This window comes from Leuresthes tenuis, unplaced genomic scaffold (genome assembly GCF_036924035.1).
Source record: "Leuresthes tenuis unplaced genomic scaffold, fLeuTen1.0.hap1 SCAF_18, whole genome shotgun sequence".
NCBI lineage: Eukaryota > Metazoa > Chordata > Actinopteri > Atheriniformes > Atherinopsidae > Leuresthes > Leuresthes tenuis.
The window spans coordinates 10,775,936-10,790,870 of NW_027325372.1; the positions used below are offsets into that span (position 1 = coordinate 10,775,936).

The following is a 14,935-nucleotide window of genomic DNA, read 5'->3' on the forward strand; positions in this document are numbered from 1 at the left end:
AATCCACAAATGAAGTGAATGCTCTGCACAGTCCTCATGTCTGATATGTCTCTCTGCCTTCTAGAAAGACCATTCAGTTAAAACACCTTCGGCTCAGTTACAATAACTAAACTGATTGGCTATTGCTGCGTGGGGGTTTGTGCAGAAGGTATGTGATTGGCCCAGGAGGAGCGCTGATTTGCATAAATGGAATTTGATTGGTTGACTGCAGTGTAAAAGCATTGACCTGTGTTTAGTGCCACAAGAAGTTGGATTTCAGATGTTGATTTGATGGTTCTCGGCCCATAATATGGTTCCAAGTTGGGCGAGCATGTGAGCTTCACCCCAAAGCAACAGTTTAGATTCACATGATAAAATATGATAAATACATGTTATACTGTAATTGTTGGAGTAATCTTGCTGATATTTACCAAAAAACCTTAACTGAGGGGAACTGTCTTTGAAGACTGTGTTTCATTACACCATTCACATAAACTTCCACAACCATAGGCTATATCCATTCTATTTTCATTCTCATTGTCATGTTTTGAGTTTATTTAGTTACACAACAAGCTAAACTATCCCATATCCTTGTGGCTATGACACATAATATAAGTCATGATTGCAATTGTACACAATTCGCTATTAAATAGAACTTTCAATCTCAATCTCGTTTATACCTTGATAATTTGGATGTTAGATTTCAGTGACCCTCTGTTTTTAGCTTCTTATCATTAGCAGGTCTGAACTATAGAAGGGCAGGTTCAGAAAGCAAACAGTTTTTAAAAAGGAGCAATGCTGCAGTAATACAAACAGAATCTATTTTGGCATCGTTTTGATGAAATAAGCAGCATATTCTTTGAAAAAGATGTCATTAAGTCATGTGCATTGGTGGTGCCTTCACAGTTATTTATGAGCACTAATCCACTGCCATACCTTCACACTTAGGCTGTGAGGACAACACATTCAGAATTTAAAAAAAAAGTTTCTGATCTAAATTTGTAAGAGCAGAGGACATTTTTCACCATGCCTCAGTTCATAAAAAATGAGCTTGGACTGGAGAAGGAGGAAACTTTTTTTTGTTTGTTTAAATTTTGTTTGTTTAAATTATATATTAAATACATGAATGCATTTATTTATTTGCTTAGAACAGTTTCTAACTGAATTTGTGAATGTAGTGAATTGTGTTTGTAAAATGGTTTTCAGGAGTGTCCCTGAGCCCAGGCAATGCTTCCCATCACAGAGTCATATCTGTTTTTAATGAAGGTCTGAAGATCACTGCAATTCAATTTTGATTTATTGGCTTGTCAGTGGTGCGCAGAGATTTCTATGGGCTCTCTCTTTCCTGTAGGTCAAGATCTACAAGTTCCCCTTCTCAATTTTTACTTCTGAAAGTCATCCTATCTGGGATACAACTTTTTCAGTACACATTTATGTTACTAACCTGTTGCCTAATGACCTGAATAAATATTGCATCAGGTGCTTTCAAACATTTCACATTTTTCCTGATTCATCACCCTTGTTTTAACACTTTTTTAAATAAAACTTCTTGCTGGTCTCAAATTCAAAATTATCCAATATTAAGTAACAAAACAAAAACACACACACACACCTACACACTTTTCTGCTCTAACACAATGAATGGTAGTATTTAAATGGTTTGTAAATCACTGCATTCTGTTAATATTTCATTTTCATCCCTTAAAAAGAGGTTCTAATTGCACCTACTGGGGTCCACAAATAGTCTCTGTTCCCCAGTTTGTGAACCAAAGGAAACAGCTCCTCCTTTTATTTACAGCATCATGAAAATGCGTAAACGCGCACTTAAAACTATCTGATTAAACCCACCAGCGGGCATCGCCGCGCGCCGCCGCTGGTCCCACAAGACAAGATGCTGTTTTTTTCCCTTCTGATGAATAAAATTAAGCTCACTCTCCCCGCTAACCCTCCCTCTCCGGCTCTCACTCGCGCCCTATAAAGCTGCAACAGCTGATCTCGTGCATCACAGAGAGCCGCAGCTCCACGCGCATTGTAAGAGAGACAAACAGAGAAAAGGAGAGTAGGGCAGAGAGTGAAACAGAGAGTTAGCGACGGGAGGGATTCAATGTTCTGGTCTTCCAGCTACAGTTTTTTTTTCAAGAGCAATATTTTTGAGGAGCCGCAACGATTTCGTTTGAGAGACTGATGTTCTGTAAAGGTCTCGAGACGTTTCTTGGACTCAGTAGTTGTTTTTATGAACCCCTTTAACCCCGGGTTTCTCTGTAGCTGATCGCAGTCTCAACTCGCTGCTCAGGCTTTGTCACTTTTTTTTTTGAAACCTTGGTTTTTGACAAGAATCTTGTTGACTCGCCTATGTTGGGATTTTCAGGGTGTCTTGCTCATATCTGAGTCAGATTTAAACCGTGAAACTGCTCTTTCCGCTTTTCTTTTGCCCCGGAGCTGAGCGGAAAGCGGTGGTTGAGAGGAGGGGAGTCTCGTGCAGAGAGGAGCTGTCCGGTGCTGAAACCACGAGGCTGCAAAGGAGTACATCGGTAACTCTTTCCTGGGAACTGTCCGAGTGCTGAAGATCATCAGGAATTAAACGAACAAGACACGAGGGACATATGTTTCATTTTCTATCTTTAAAAAAAATATATATATGTAATTTCACGGAAAAGCCATTCAGGACCTGATTTATATTTTCATTTTTCACCTTTTAGAGCTCCACAAGTCTTCCAGAGACGAGGTGACAGAGTATTTTTCAGCGTAAAGTCAAAGAATTACATGTTAAGATAGCCTGCATGTGACAAACCTCTGTAAAAGTCAGTATTATTTACACACAAATACAGAAGCAAGCGAGGTTCTTTAAAAGCCATGCCTCCACTTTTGAAGCTATTTGACGGGAGGAAGCAAACTCACTGTTAGCTAAGAAGAGTAAATTATATGCTACAAATAGACAGATTTGCATCATTAGGTCTTGACTTAATTCAGACTTGAGAGGGTTAGAAAAGAATAGAGAGCGTGCGCCAATTGTATGAGCATAGGAGCAGCAACTGCCTCATCATGCCTCGATCTTTCTTAGTGAAGAAAGTCAAACTGGACGATTTCTCAGCTGCTGAGCTGGAGAGTTCCTACAGTCACAGCCGGAGAGAAGAGCTCAGTCTGAGATTCCATCATCACGACAAAGGTTAGTCACCCACACACACGCACTCGCACGACAACTTATACATCACCTGATGCATATTTTTCCCCAGATTTAAAGCATTAGTCATGATTGGTCACTCAGTCACTCAGGTGAAAACTCAAAAATTTACCCATTTTAAGTTCAAGAATTCTGGTAATTAAAAATGCTCTCTTTCTATGAAGCATTGTTATGTGCAGAAAGAATTCATGGTGCTGGCAGGAGGTCAGGGAAACTTATATTCTCAGTACATTGAAAACCTCACATGTTGATGGGATATATGTGTGATGCAACGATCAGAGGTCAAGGCAGAATTGCATGTAAACAAAACAAGTTTTTATTCATTCCAGGTAGTTGTATACTCTTAAGTTTCAGTGTTCCTGGTGTGCCGGCACAGACTGCATATGTAGGCTAAGCCAAAGAAACGGTGTTACTCTTTTAGTTAACTTGAACACATTTATGTATTACGGTATGTATTACGGTACTCTCTCTGTAACAAGTATAGATAACAAGTGAATAGAATAAAGTTCCTTTCATTTACAACCTGCCACAATACTACAGTGTGTACACTATAAAACACATACTCAGCCCACTTGAGCTGAGCATGAAAATGTTTTCCTCATGGAGGAGCAACAGGGAGAGACGGGATGTTTGCAGAAAGCCATGCTATATATATCTATATATCACTTGCACATATGAGATTCTCCATTACTCTGTTGCCAGTTATGGTATTCAGATCAGTATTCTGTCCAGAACTCATGTCTCTACCAATATTTCAATAATAGTATCTCAGCCACATTGACTGCCGATGGTTCCCACGCACTGTATAATCCCTGATGCTCAGGCTAAATACAATACCAAGTCAGTGAGTCTCAGTCAAATATTCATGGAAATGTGTGGAAAAATGAAAAGTATTACAAGTACTGGGAATTAAATCTATCTTTCAGTGTTAGCTATGTGTACTCTGGGTAGGGTATTTGATGAAAATATTAACCTTTGTTAAAGTTGAAACAGCATTAACTATTAACTTGGATACATAAAAATAGATTGTCTTTAATCACAAACTTTGAATAGTGCTCTGCAAGATATGTGCCTTATGTTGCCGTGCACTTTACATCATTCAGTTACCGGGTTTGGCTAATTTTTCCATGTTACATTTCTAAATTCCGTTTGAATATCAATTATAGGACTATTTAGGTCTTGTAAAGCATCTGGTTGTGATGCTGAGAAATGGTAATTATAGACATGAGCTCAGCTGCCCCAAAAAGGTCCAGACAAAAGAAAAAATAAGCAGAATGTTTTCATGCATTGTAATGGGCTTAGACCATCTTGTGCCGGGGCCCCATGTTGATTTGTTACACCAATGAACAGGCAGCTGTTTTCATAAAAATAAGGTCTGACAAATATCTGTCAAATATAGAATGATAAGCTCAGACTTCAATGTGCCTAAAATAAATAGCCAATTGTCTGCTAAACACTTTTGTTAGGCGATAATTTGCAAGGTTTCTGTATCTGTCAGCTCATCTCTGCCCTCTAGTGGACTAAAACAACTGACTGCAGTTTAAAGAGCTAACGGAAAAAATTCCCTGTTGCTGCACAAGGACCTGCATGTAATGGTGTTTGTGCAGCCAGGTGGTTTTCACATTGGGCCAAGGTCAAACGTAAGATGAAAGGATCCGAAGTGTTCAGATGACAGGTGTGAGCAGAGCAGCATGCAGCGGCAGCAGCAGTACTGTGGCAAGCATGTTAAAGACAGAGGAAGCTATCCTCTGTTATAAATAAAACAAGAATCTGAGGGAAGCAACTGCAGCTTGTTGCACACACAAAAACACACACTCGCATTGCTGTCTTTCTGTCAACTCGGCACATTTCCCAGCCAGCCTGCACAGCTGAGTGCACAGCATCACACACATACACACGCGCGCGAGCACACACACACACGCGCACGCACACACACACACACACACACACACACACACACACACACACACACACACACACACACACACACACACACAGGAAGCAGTCTGTGACCTACAAGTGTCCAAAGCACACAAGTGTGCATCAGTCTCTGCTGGTTTGGATCAAAAATTAAATTGTAGCTTGCAGCTTTTTTCTTTTTCTCTCTTTTATTCCCCCTCCACTTTTCTCTCTCTTTGTAACTCTGTATTTCAAAGACACATAAAAGAGGGATGACTTGGGTTTGGCAGAGTATTTAATCTTTCATAAGCATTTAGAACAGCAATCAGCTCTAATGCTGCTAAAGTACTTTGAAATGAATGCTGAGGTGACACAGTGAGATAGAAATGGAGACAGAGAGAGCCAAACAATAAGAGACACAGATGCAGAGACGGACAACAAAATAACAGTCAAATATCTTTTTATAAAAATAGAAAAACAGGGAGAAGCCATGGAAGAGAGTCTGGATGTAAACAGAAACAGCTCAAGTCTTGTTTGCACCATGTGATTTTGCAACCTAATACCAGGGAGAAAGCTTGTTTTTCTTTCTGCCTGCCAGTCAAAAAAAATGAGCATTTTCAACAGTAAATTTTGAATAAATAGCAATAGATGTTCAATTTTATTTACATATATTTTTTCAAACCTAATATTTATCAGTGTTTAAGCCCTTGACAAGTTCATTGTCAGCGGTGTCACAAGCCTGAACACATCTGCACAAGTCAAAATGTCCCATTGCACAAGATTGTTTGTTCAGGCATAAATCATAGCTTTAGCCATCTGACAAAAAAGAAATAAAACTATTTGAATGTGAGCCGCTATTTTTGGGAAATTTGGCTGTAATGATATACTAACATTTACTGTTTTTAGAAAAAATACAAAGATATGGAACCTGGAGCATGTATACGTCACCTAGGCCCATTTTAGTCTCGTTGTGCGTTTACATGCATTAGTCATCCAATCACCCACTACATTATCTTGGTGTGTCAGTCCAGTCAGGAGAAGCTCGATTTCATACAATTTGGTATTGGGCTGACATGCTTACATGCATTTAGACATAAGATTTTGGTCTGACTAACACCTTAACCTTTTTTTATTTTTTTTTACTAGTGTCATGTAAACATGCTCATTGGGATGAAACTTGATGAACACATTTGAGTTCCCTAAAAGATGATTCCTTTCCAGCTCGAATAATTCTTCATTCTAGATCCCTTTATGTCAAAATGTCAGTCCGACAAATGAGAGTGTTTCTATGAACATCACCTCTAGGACAAATGTCCACAAAAACTTGATTATAGATGCTGACTGCTCCATATAACACTTACAAGCAGTACATGTTAAGATCTCTGAGACTGTACTGTACCTTAATTTGTGCACAGCTTTTTTAGCTCTAAGAAATTTGCCAGATTGACTAATTTGCCCTCAACTTGAGGTAATAGTTAGGGGAAGCAGATGTACTAGGTGGTTCATCTGCACCTTTTTAACTTTTCAGTAGTTGCCAGCTGCAGTTTGCAAGGCAAAGTCTGCCCCAGAGGAGCTGCTTAGGGATTACCAGTTCTGGACTGTAACTGCACCAGAAACTTCCAGTGTCATTATGGATCTCCACTAATTCTTAAAAAAACTGATCCTAGTTAATATGGAAATAAATCAAATCTTGTTTCAGTTAAACAAAAAATTCAAAACACAAAAGGTTCGCAAGTGCAGTGATAGAATATTCATGTTTTTCTATTTTCCACTCCATGCCCTCCATCTGCCTCTTCCATTTATTTTCTGTCTCTATTACTGTCTTAATTAAATTCAAAATTCATAAATAAGAACAAGAACTGTGTGCAGCAGTGCCAAAACACCTAACCACTATCACCACACTGAACATAACATCACTTTATCTCTGCTACAGCTTTCTTTCTTTCCTCCTCTCTTCCTTTGTGACTCTCCTTTCTTTGCAACCTGTCTCGTCTTCTCATCATATTATCGATCAACATCTGAGCTTTTCTCAGAACTGCATCCTGAAATTATATTACCAGCAATAGTATCTCCTCTACTGTCTGTGTCTTAATGCTCACAGAGTGCTAATTGAAATGGAGAGCTATTGATTGGTAGATACACAGGAGTTGTGGCTGTGGGTTATTAGCAACCAGTCTCTCCTCGTGTCTGTTAGAGTTCAGCCTGTTGAGTAGAGGCCAATAATAGAAATAATGAAGCAGCTGAAATCAAAACTCGGTTGCAGGTTGTTGAGGAATTTGCAACTTTCAGGCAAATGTATGAACTGTTTATCTCATAAGGGGAAGACTGTCAGTGCCAGTGTGCCCACTGAGCATTAGACCTCCCCCCAGCTGCTGTAATAGAGATGCTCTGTTCACATCAGCCTAAGTTTTGACAGCCCTGGGGTCTGACTTTGTGCAGTGGTAGACCTGTCAGGAAAGGTGCTGCTGATGAAGAGCAAGTGTGCTCAATGAACCCTCCTATGAAAAATAAAGATTTCCCACTGAGGGGAAAGTGTCTCCTTCTTGCTGCCAAAGACATAAAAGCATTTTACTATCACTATAAATACCACACTGTTTCCCTCTCCTTTTTTTTTGCTATATCACCTCATAAAAGTCGTGTGAAGGAAGGCAAAATATTGTCTTAAAGCACAATGCGCATGCTGTGATTATGGTCCTGGACGGTTCATTTAATATTTGGACACCTGACACCTAGCTGAGCTGTCATTGTAAATATTATCTGGACATAAAATGTTAAGCACCTCTGGTGTTAGCAAATTAACTTAACTTTGTTGCTACTAATATGTAAAATTATTTGAATTCTATTGCTAGAGGTGGATACTTCCTTCTTTGCCCTGAGGAGAATCGTAACTTTTTCACACAAGATATTAGATCCATATTTTGTGGACAAGCTTGTAGCACTGCTTTCTCTGTCCAACTTTGGGTGTGATAGGATCATAACTCATTTTTCTTCCCCTCAATGCTAGTACAGCTTGTTTTGCAGCCTGTAGTCTGTAGGCCACAAAGGTGCTCAAAAGCTAATTCTCATAACCCCCAAAAAGCAATAAAGTTCGATACGTTTCATGATCTAGAAGGCGGATGCAACAGAAGTCCTAAAAAAGTATTATTCTAAGGGGTTTGTGGGCTCCATATGATGCTGAAATAGCAATGCTGGGAAAATATTCAGCCTCAGGTTTTAGTTATACTCAACTGCAGTGTGTTTTGTAGCACTCATCAATTTAATTTTCAATTCAATTTAGTTTTTCTTATGTAACAACAAATTACAACAAATGTCATCTCAAGGCACTTCAATAATACCATCCAATTCAAGCCAATTGGAGTTCAATCATCAATCATCTCTGCTCAAAATTTAAGTCTAATCAGTTTTTAATCATAATAATCTCCCATTTCATAATCAACATGTTTAAATGACACTGGGAAAATTATTTATTGCGTTATACCAACCTAAACTATACTTATAAAATATGTGTGGACTTGTTCGTCTGACTGAAATCGTACAAAACTGAACTTCCCAGATAATGCAGCTGGGAGTCAAATCCCTCCTGCATGTATATGCGAAACCCTAGACCCAAACAGGCCTTGTGCACAGAAGACTAAGCTAGTAACAACAAAGAATAACCACATAGAAAATACTGAAAAAAAAAGCACAAGTGTAAATGAATACAGCCACATTCTTAATAGAGCTGCTCTTATTCACATAATTTTCAGGTTCTTTTGTGCAACGACTAAACATGTCACAGACTGTAACTGAATATCAGCCCACAAAGGCTACAAATTGACTTTTGGTGCTTTAATGCATTTTCAAACTGTTGCTTGCCCTAATAAAATCCTGATTTTATAACCTTCTGACAAAATCATTATTCAAGTTACTTAAAGATGCAGTTAATTCAGCTACACTTACATGATGATGTCCCACAGAAGAAGTTAGAAGTAGAAAAATGTTGTGAAAACTCATCACCACATTATGGCATTCGCACATACTTCAAACAAAACTCGATGTTTGATTAACTATAGTTTGGCTTAACTATACATGTTAACATACTGACAGACTTCGTCTTTTGTCTCCTCAGGCTACGTCAGTGATTATTTGAGTCCAAATCCTTATGATGACGTGGTTGGAAGTGACTCATCAGTCATCTCTAAAGTACCCTCACCAAGCCCCTCGTCAATCATCTATGGCCACATTAACAATACCTATTCTACTATCCATGAAGATATCCATGGCGATTCGGATCAGCCGGACAGTCCGAGGTCTGAGGTCTCGTCATCAGCTGGTGGATACATCAATGGAGACACGGCTGTGAGCGAGGGATACACAGTGGATGCTTTTTTCATCATGGATGGGCGATCACGAAGGAAAGCCCCAGGAAACCCAAGAGGAGCTGCCCAGAGGCACACCTGTAGCGAGTGTGGCAAAACCTACGCCACGTCTTCTAACCTGAGCCGGCACAAGCAGACGCACAGGAGCATAGATAGCAAGATGGCCAAGAAGTGCCCCACCTGTGGGAAAGTTTACGTCTCCATGCCCGCCATGGCTATGCACCTGCTCACCCACGACCTCAAGCACAAGTGTGATGTGTGTGGCAAAGCGTTCAGCCGGCCGTGGCTGCTGCAGGGCCACATGCGCTCACACACGGGCGAGAAACCATTCGGGTGTGCGCACTGTGGGAAAGCCTTTGCTGACCGGTCAAACCTGCGCGCTCACATGCAGACACACTCAGCCTTCAAGCACTACAAGTGTAAACGGTGTAACAAGACCTTTGCACTCAAGAGTTACCTGAACAAGCACTACGAGTCGGCGTGCTTTAAGGGGGCTTTGTCCCCGCTGAGCTCACTGAGTGAATGATGGATTCATGAACCATAACTGGGGTTTATTTATTTTATTTACATCAGAATTTTCTGCTTTACCCCAAAAGAAATACTTGAGTGCTACAATGGAGGAGTGACAAAAATAGAGTGAAGACATGTCTGTTTTTTTTCAAGAACCCTCCAAAATATCTGTTATTTTTTCTCTCCTAATCTGGAAGTCAAATGAAAAGTTTTAAATGCCTGATTTAGATTGTCACCTGCTTCGATTAAGATTTGTTCCCTTGAGGCTCTGTGAAGATAAATAAAGCACAGCACATCTAGCTCACCATCTATTTATGTCCATATTTATCCTCATCAGATTTTTTTCAGCCTCTGAGGAAATGACACAAAAGCACAATTGCTCCTCCATCTCTCTCTTTCTGTGACAGGCACTTCACAGAATAGAAAGCATGAATCATATCATCGGTTTTCGTGCAAAGACATCCAGCAAACTTTTTTTAAGTTGTTTTTTAATATGTTTTGCTTTTAATAATTTGAGGATGCATTTGGTGTCCTGCTTTTAGTGAAAGATGGCCCTGTACTGAACTCACGAGGAGATGAAAAAGCATCGCAACAATAAAAGCACACAGTAGTTATCTTCCGCAGGTAAACAAACGTACTTGTAAAGATTTTCCTTTACACTAACCGACACTTACAATATACCTTGTCTGTATACATTGCTATTGACATAACCACGAAGAACTGTGAAAAGTAAGACGAACAAAAATGCCATAAAGTGGTAGCACAGGTATGTGAGTACACATATGTAGGGAACGTTATGTATTCATAAAACTCTGGACATTTTTTTTTACTTCAGGGTAACATTGGCATTTGTGCTTTTTTGATGGCAAACAGTGGGAAGCGGAAAAGATTAAGGAGACAAACTGGGCTTCCAGTTCAGAATCAAATGGTTAAAAACACACGCTGAAAACACCCACTAGGGTATTCCTTAACAGTATTTTCTTATTGCCTGAATCTAATGTTTGATTTCTATTTGCTTATTTATGTCCGATGGGGATTTAGACGTTGAAAATGTCCTTACTTTCCTCAAAAGGTTAAACCTTTTCCAGTGTTATATGGTAATTAAGTTGCCAATGAGCAATTTAGTTTTCAACTTTGAGGTTTTCTTATGTGTCTATTTATTGGCAAGTTTATTTATTGATTGATCTGTTTTTATGTTTTTGCATTATTTTGCACTTTATCATAATTTTCTGCCTTTGTTACAAATATGCCAAAGCATTTGACACTTTCTAAATACTGAGTACATTTTTACTTTTGTCTGCCACTTTAATGATAAAAAACTTGCATGCAAAAATAACAATAGCCTAAATGATGGAGTCTGCGCCAACTTTTGGGGATATTTTGCCAAACCTCTTATATGACTGGCAAACTGAAGCAAATTTTTGTCTCGGGCAATATTTCATTTACATCTGATAGAGCAATAATGCATGATGATTTAGAAGAAGAGTCATAACTGCTTGTAACACCTTGATTTTTTTCAACTACAGCTATTCTATGTAGTTGTGAGAAATGAAATTTCAGGGAATTAGCAAATGGAGTTAGTGTTAAATAATGGAGGGTTTCTGGTTTGGAGCTCTAAATTTACAGGAATTTACTCAGCTGTGATTCCTTGAGGCTTTTTCTGTGACTTTTGTGATTGGGAACTGTTTGAACTGTTGTAGAAAGATTGAAGCAGAGACTGCAGAGTCAGTTTTCTGATTTTTAACCTCTGCAGCTTTTGTATTTGATACTATCTTTAAAAAATTGCCTGCTCTTTGCAATTATATATTGGCAGCATTAGATTATTGACAATTATGTTTGTACACGCTATTAGGAGTTGCTGAGGCTTCCAGGGATTCACAAAGAGGGTTCAACTTCTTTAGATGGAGGGCTCTGGGTTGGGTTGGGAAGGGTCTTTTTGTACATGGTTTATGCACTGCCTGCCTCGTATTATTATTCTAAAATATTGTAGAAAGTAGAAGGTAGATCTCTGGTGCTGAAACATGGATGAAAACAGAAATCCAGAATGTGAACAGATACAAGTTTGGTACTTTTCTGCCAAGGTTGCATATTTCCATTGTGAAACACACAACTTAATGATAGCTGAGGTGCTAAACTGAGGTTTGTTTGACCCTCAGGAATCAGAACAGATCCATGCTCGCTTCTTGGGAGAAGTTTCGTCACTGAGTTGGTTAGCATTGCTGAGCTCTGTTTATAGCTTGAATTCAATCTAAAAATCACTTTTGCTCCAGGGGTTGACATAGGACATTAATTCACAAACTCTATGTGAGAATTCTAGACCCACCAAAAGCAGAGTTTCAGGTTGTTTTTGTTCTTGTTTTTTTTTCCTTTCATCATCTCCGGCGGTTGCGAGTTTGCTAAGGTGATTCCCAATACAATTATAAGGATTATGGAGAAAAAAAGAGGTTTGGTCGATATTTCAGCACCAGAGAGCATTGCTGAACACTTAGATACTATTATGAACTACTGTAGCCTACTATAGCCACAAGCTAGTTGAACTATTCTTATATAAAAGCACTTCCTGTTACGAATTATATCCTACAACATTTTTTCAAACATAGTAGCACAATGAAAGAGTTTAGATTCAGGTAGAAAATGCCTTGTATGTAGAAATAACAACCTCTTTCTCATTTTTCTATCATGATGAATAAAAGGTAAAAACAACAAAGATGCTGACACCTGCTGTGTTGTCCTTGAATAACACAAGACATATATTCAAAAGAATCACACCTCCAATATACAGTATGCTGTGCCATTTTTGAACATATTTGTGAAAGCATCTACACTACACCTTTTTTAGAGCAAATGAAAACGCGACTATTTTGCGGCAAGAGGCCTTGTAAATAAGAACTGATGTGACTTTGGGGTGATAATTTCTACAGATCTGTACAGAGTGATGATGACGATGATTATTTTTTCCAGATCTTCCTGCTTTGTTTTGAGTTCTTCCTATGAGGTTTTTGGGACCTCCAGTGGCCGGTTTGAAACAATGTAAAGCACAAAGACAACACTGGGCATTTTGTTTCACTTCCTAAATAAAAGCTACTTTTAAAAAAAGTCACGTGTTGGGTTTTTCCTGCTTTAAATGAACACATAATCACAGAATGAAGATGCCGCCACTAGGCTGGGTCAAGCTTTGACAAAAACTGGATCGTCCTTACTGTATCTCTAGCATCTCTTTGATGTAGAGCCTTCTTACATGTAGATAAAGCTCCACATATTTCAAAGGCCTACGTTTATCCAAGTGGTTTCCTGTAGTTTCAAAGCCTAAGCTGAGATGAGAGGTTATTCCATCAGACTAACCAAAGCTCCTCCAAAGCCATAAAATACAAATAGCTGTGTTCCCATAGGCTGAAATGTACTGATTGAGACGAGCATACTGGGTTTTGTATGTAAATGCTGTGCAGTGACTTTTCTTTTTTATAAAACATTCATCAAGATAACTTGCCTGCAGTAGAAAAAAAATGTATTGTTTACTAATCTTTCTCTATGATTGTACCCCCTGGCAACAGAGCAGAGGTCAAACTCTCTTATACTAGTTTCCACTCATTAACAGGGAGGCTGATGTCAACGCAAACAGACAACAGAGTGACGTGTATGTATGTACGAATGGTACTTCATGTGCATATATGAGTATTTAGTCTTATTAAAGAAGACATTTGCTTTGCACCGTTGAATAAGGGAATAAAGGTCATCATACAAGAGGCAACAGCTATTACAAGGATGTAGTAAACATGAAATATTCTATGTCTTTGGTAATACAAAACCTTAAGTATTAAAACTTTATGAGATCTCTGTAATAATAAGATACAAGTGGATAAAATAGCAGAATTTATATGGCAACTACAGTTGTTACATAAAACCTTAGACTGTATTAAGCATGTACATGTTCATGTGAAGTTCAAGTGTTTTTTTTTCATGAGCTCATTTGAAAGGAAAGAAGGTTGTGCCTGTCGAGCAAAGAGTGGTTTGTGTTTTAAAATCTCTGAAAACCTTGTTTTAGTATACTAAAAGGTGGTTGTAAATCCATGTTAAACTGAGTAATCTCAAGTAACACTTACTTGCATGGGAACTGCTGAATCTGCAGACAGGGATAAGATCGGATCTGTGTTTACAGCCTGAAAAGTGTTGCTCAGTCATACTTGAATGAGCTACGGTTGCTTGCAGTTGTGCTGTCCACATGGAAGGCAAAAGGGCTGGATAACACACGCTAACACAGCAGCTCACAATCCCGGGCAGCTGCCTGGTAAAGATTCAACAGTTAATGTGTTGGGTCGATGTTTTGTTTTAGATAAGCCTAAATGCAAGCAGCTATGTAAGGGTTTAATAATGTATAGCGGTACATGGAGCTAAATGCTAACAACCAAACCACCTAATGAGCTGTCTGATTAACAGTGTAACTAATACACTCACAGGAACAATTTTGATAGGACATTACAACTTCCAAGAGTTGGGTAGCTGTAATGCTCACCATATATCTGAGCATGCTAGATGCTAATTAGGAGTGAAATTCACTTGCATTTAGTCAGATATAAGCCACTAAATCCCATATCTATAATGGACCATACTGACTTTAACCCAGTCAAGCCTCGTTAATCTTTAGCTTCAGACTAAATTTAGCATGCACAACCATCACATACCCTTACTGAATTCCAATGATCTCCATATCAGCATCACTTGGGCTACCATTGGCCACAAAACATCACTTAGACACTGCCTGGCTAAAATCTGCTGGTATTTATATCAAAAGATAAATGACCTCCTTTTAAAAGGTGATTGATTTTCTCCTATTACTGCTACAGGTATTGATTTTTGATGTGCTGCCTTGGTTCTCTAATGATACTAATTCTAGTATTCAGTGGACCTGAAAAAGACTTTCTAGCTATTATAGCTACTGTCAATATGTGTGTGTTACACAAACATGTATGAAATGAAGCTTTATTTTACTTTACACACTACACAGAAGTCT

General features: G+C 38.7%; 1 protein-coding gene across 1 annotated transcript; it reads left to right on the forward strand.

Annotated features, from left to right (window-relative positions):
• Nucleotides 1–2,315: 2,315 nt before the first annotated feature.
• On the forward strand, nucleotides 2,316–13,006 carry LOC140274937 (transcriptional repressor scratch 1-like). Its single transcript, XM_072370324.1, has 2 exons — nucleotides 2,316–3,145; nucleotides 9,168–13,006. Exons 1-2 carry the CDS (start codon nucleotides 3,022–3,024, stop codon nucleotides 9,941–9,943), a joined length of 900 nt encoding a protein of 299 aa, XP_072226425.1. The 5' UTR covers nucleotides 2,316–3,021; the 3' UTR covers nucleotides 9,944–13,006.
• The last annotated feature ends 1,929 nt before the right edge of the window (nucleotides 13,007–14,935 follow it).

Excerpts from the sequence above, each read along its gene's own strand:
- LOC140274937 (XM_072370324.1), top strand. The coding sequence starts at position 3,022 with ATGCCTCGATCTTTCTTAGTGAAGAAAGTCAAACTGGACGATTTCTCA. Across the intron at positions 3,146-9,167 it reads ATTCCATCATCACGACAAAG|GCTACGTCAGTGATTATTTG; the intron begins GTTAGTCACCCA and ends TTGTCTCCTCAG.